Raw genomic sequence first — 4872 nt, forward strand, 5'->3', positions numbered from 1 at the left:
TATCCGGATCTTCTCACAAGTTGACTAATGCCGTAACCTTATTTCTCATAGAGACGAGTTGTACATTAATCGCTCGCTCTATCTTGCCTTTTTTTCATCACCTTTTGATTAGGGTGATCATAAGCAATCACTGCAATAGTGTTTATGAATAAGATTAGGGATTCATCCGGCGACATAATACCGTACCCCTTTTCTCGTTGTTCATAATCGCGGGATTGCTTCCATGTGCTTTCTCCTAGTTAGGCCAAGCAAGTCAAAGTACTGGGAATTTGTTCTTGTTTCGTCTGCTTCATTCATGGCATTCATAAGCCATATCCTAATTTGGGTGTTAGTACATCATTCAAAGTTAATTGTTCGATATTAGTATGTCACATCATAGGGATTACTAACAAACATTCCTGCAATAATTTCAATTTCTATTCTGCTATAAGTCAATCGAACAGTAACTTTCTTATATCCAAACCTTATTTCTGAAAATGTCTACTTTTAATGCTAAAGATTTTTGCGAAAATCCCACACTTGAGCAGTTAACCGAACCTATTAAGAAAGATGATTGGCGTTTTATTGCTCAGTATTTCTCGGTACCTCATTCAGGTTCAGCAACCAAGAAAGTAATTAAGGAACTAGTAATAGAAAATTTAATTCAAAGAGAATTGCTTCCCTCTGAAGCCACTGATTATTTAAATCCTCAAGATTCCGAACTACTTGAAATTAGAGATGCTTCTATTTTGTCGGACCACAAAGATGAATCTTGGTCCACCGCCCGACTTGAATTTGAAAAGAATGCTTTAGATCTAAAACTTCAGTTAGAAAAACAAAAATTAGAAGAGAAAGCAAAAGACCGAGAAATAGAAATAGCTAAACTTAAGTTAGAAGAAAGAAAATTAGAAGCTACATTAAGTGGCACATGCAATAATGTTTTTATCATTAATGAATCATTTAACCTAACTAAGAATTTGCCCCTTGTTCCTTCATTCCTTGAAAGTGACCCTGATGGCTCATTTCGTAACTTTGAGAAAACTGCTGAACACTTTAAATGGCCCCGTACCGAGTGGACTTGGCTTCTTCAACCAAAATTAAACGGTAAAGCTGCCGTCACCTTTTCAAATCTTGATTGCATTGATGATTATGACACTGTAAAACAGTCTATTCTAGATGCTTATGCAATCACACCTGGCAGCTACAGACAAAAGTTTCGAAGTCTTACTAAGACTCCTCATAGTACCTTTGCCGAATTTTTTTACAGAGAAAGCCAGGTTGTTTAACAAATGGCTGGATGCAACTTCAACTAAGTCTTTCTCACAATTAAAAGATCTCCTTGTATTTGAGGAAATAAAAAGAAAGTTACCCTTCGATATTCTCAAGCATATAGAAGAGAGAGGTGAAACCGATCTCCTTAAAGCAGCACAAATAGCAGATTCGTTTGCGCTTTTGAAAAGGTCACAGCTGGGTAAGGTAGACAAGGTTAACTTTTATGTACAGTCCTCCTCTGGTGATAACCTTGGGAATAGTGGTGGTAAAGCTGGCAAAAATACATTAAACTTTTGTTTGTATTGCAAGCGAGCAGGTCATACCATAGACAAATGCAAAGACCCAAAGTGTAGAAAGTCTAGCATAAATGTAAGACAATTCACAAATCCAAGTATCAAATCTTTTGAATCTAAGCCTGTGACAAGTGTGAATAATGTAAACTCTCCAGATCCCTTCAATGATTTTAAATCTCGGGGAACTGTCTCCCTTCATTCAACGAGTAAATTGTATCCTGTACTCCTCCTTAGGGACACGGGAGCTGCCCAAAGTATCATTCATAAGTCTGCTCTACCTGGGATTGAGACAAAATATACAGGTGAAAAAGTTCTCGTTAAAGACCTAACTTCAAAAATAAGCTATAAACTAGCTAATATATTTCTCAGTTCTGACTTTGTATCAGGGGAAGTAAAAATAGCTGTAACAGACCAGGTTTTTCCTATAGAGGGAGTAAACTTAATTCTAGGACATGATCTGGCAGGGAAATTAGTTTACCCTACAATTAATGTTGTCACCAAGCCTTTACCTTATAGCCCAACCAAAGAACTGGATCAGAAGCAACCTCATATTTTCCCTGTATGTGCTGTTACCCGTTCTCAGAAATTAAATAGAGAGGCCTCCTTGGTAAAAGGAGACCCTGTTGATAATTTAATCTCGCAAGATATCACTCGAAGCAAATTAATTGTAGCTCAGAATGAGGATCCCTCTCTGTCTAAATGCAGACATGCTGCTTCCGATAGTCTTGCTGATCAAAAGGTCCATGGGTTTTATTATCATGATGGACTATTGATGAGAGTATTTCGCCCTCCTGAACTCCGTGCTTTAGATACATGGGCAGAGGTACACCAAGTAGTTATTCCCTTGTCAGTTCGGGAATCAGTCGTGAAACTTGCACATGATGGTTTAGCAGGTCACATGGGTATTCAAAAGACCTACAAGAAGGTACTTCAAAATTTCTATTGGCAAGGTATGAAGAAAGATATTGCATTATTTATCAAGTCTTGCCATGTGTGTCAGGTTGGAGGAAAACCCAATCAAATAATTCCAAGAGCTCCTCTACAACCAATTCGGGTAGTCTCCGATCCTTTTGAGAGAATTGTGATTGACTGTGTAGGTCCACTACCTAAAACAAAGAAAGGGAATCGATATCTCTTTACAATCATGGATACAGCTACTAGGTATCCTGAAGTTTATCCTTTAAAGAATATTTCGGCTAATTCCATTGTGAAATGTTTACTTCATTTGTTCACATCATTTGGAATCCCTAAAGAGATTCAATGTGATAAAGGTAGTAACTTTACAAGTGACTTACTTCAAGAAGTCTTAAAAGGTTTAGGTATCTCGCAACAGATGTCAACAGCTTACCACCCACAGTCACAAGGTTGCCTCGAGAGATTTCACCAGACTTTAAAGTCAATGCTTAAAAAGTATTGCTTAGAAACTGAGGGTTCCTGGGACGAGAACATTCACTTTCTACTTTTTGCCCTGCGTGAATGTCCACAAGAATCACTTGGATATTCTCCCTTTGAATTGTTGTATGGAAGACAAATTAGAGGTCCCCTTAAAGTTCTTAAAGATCAGTGGTTTTCAGACTCATCAGCCAACCCTAATCAAACAGTGGCATCTTACATAGATAATCTTAGATCGAAGTTATCTGATGCAAGGAAAATTGGCTCTCTCTAACCTTCATACCACTCAAAATAAATGAAGTCTTCTTATGATTTAAAATCTCAAATTCGAGAATTCTCTCCAGGAGACAAAGTTCTCCTCTTCCTTCCAATTCCTGGAAGTCCTCTAAAGAGCAAATTCACTGGACCTTATGTTATTTCCCATAAAGTTTCTGACTGCAATTATGTAGTTCAAACTCCTGATAGACGTAAAGATACTCAGTTGGTACATATCAACTTAATCAAATCTTATACCGACAGGCAGCCAAAGGAGGACTTTTCCAAAGGCAAATCCATTGCATGTATGATTCGTCAGGAATCTCCCATAATTTCTGTGTCTGAAGAGTATATTCAGGAGACTGAGGATTGTGTAGAAATTCCAGCTCCTCATAATCCACATAACTCTGAGATAATAGCTAATCTCCATGAATATTTAAGTTTCTTATCTCTTTCAAAGATACGTGATGTATCTCTTATCTTAAAAGACTTTCCTCAGGTAACAGCTGACAACCCAGGGTTTTGTGGACATACTCTACATGATGTTCAACTCGCTCCCGAGGTAAGACCCATTAGGCAAAGTCCATATAGACTCAGCCCAGAGAAGAAGGCTATTATGAAGAAGGAAGTAGATTATCTACTTGATCATGGTTTAGCAGAACCTAGTAACTCTCCATGGGCTTCACCCTCACTGCTAGTGCCAAAACCTGATGGCACAAGTAGACTATGTACAGATTATAGAAAGATAAATCGAGTAACTATACCTGACTCCTATCCTCTTCCTTTAATTGAAGAACTTGTAGACTCAATAGGACAAGCAAAGTTCATAACTAAAATTGATATGCAGAAGGGTTACTATCAAATAGGATTAACAGAAAATGCTAAAAATATATCTGCTTTCATAACTCCTTTTGGTTTATATAATTATACAGTAATGCCTTTTGGGATGTGTAATGCACCAGCCACCTTTCAACGAGCAATAAATTATACAATTCAAGGACTTGAAGGTGTTAAGTCGTATTTGGATGATTTGCTTGTGATCTCTGACTCATGGGATGTTCATATCCGTAGGCTACGCTCTCTGTTCTCCCGCTTAGATGAAGCTGGATTCACCATCAACTTAGCCAAATCTAAATTCTGCAGTGCCACCGTGACCTACTTGGGACATATCGTAGGTCAAGGACGGACTCTACCCAAGCAAGCCAACGTAGAGGTGATCCTGGCATATCCCACTCCAACAACTCGGAAGTCTCTCATGAGATTTTTGGGTATGGTGGGGTTCTACAGACGCTTCTGCAGCAACTTCTCATCTGTAGCTGCGCCTCTAACGGATATGACCAGCTCTAAGTGTCCTTTCCAGTGGGGTCCTGAATGTGCTGAAGCTTTTAATAAACTGAAACTCTTCATTTCCTCAGAACCAGTGCTGAGAACTCCTAACTACTCACGTCCTTTCAGTCTGCAAATTGACGCTAGTGGCCATGGCGTTGGAGCCGTGCTACTTCAAGAGGATGAGGAGACTCGAATAATGCATCCAGTTTCGTACTTCTCGGCAAAGCTCAAGAAACATCAGACACGGTACTCGACCATAGAACGTGAAGCTTTAAGTTTAGTATTAGCCCTGAAGAAGTTCGACTGCTACCTTCATAGCCGTCAACCTGTGGTGGTGTATACCGACCACAAT

General features: G+C 38.9%; 1 protein-coding gene across 1 annotated transcript; it reads left to right on the forward strand.

Moving 5' to 3' along the window:
- Positions 1 to 476: 476 nt before the first annotated feature.
- On the forward strand, positions 477 to 3210 carry LOC119589846. Its single transcript, XM_037938441.1, has 2 exons — positions 477 to 1083; positions 1247 to 3210. Exons 1-2 carry the CDS (start codon positions 477 to 479, stop codon positions 3208 to 3210), a joined length of 2571 nt encoding a protein of 856 aa, XP_037794369.1.
- Positions 3211 to 4872: the final 1662 nt, after the last annotated feature.

Source organism: Penaeus monodon, chromosome 26, assembly GCF_015228065.2.
Source record: "Penaeus monodon isolate SGIC_2016 chromosome 26, NSTDA_Pmon_1, whole genome shotgun sequence".
In the NCBI taxonomy this organism is placed as follows: Eukaryota; Metazoa; Arthropoda; class Malacostraca; order Decapoda; family Penaeidae; genus Penaeus; species Penaeus monodon.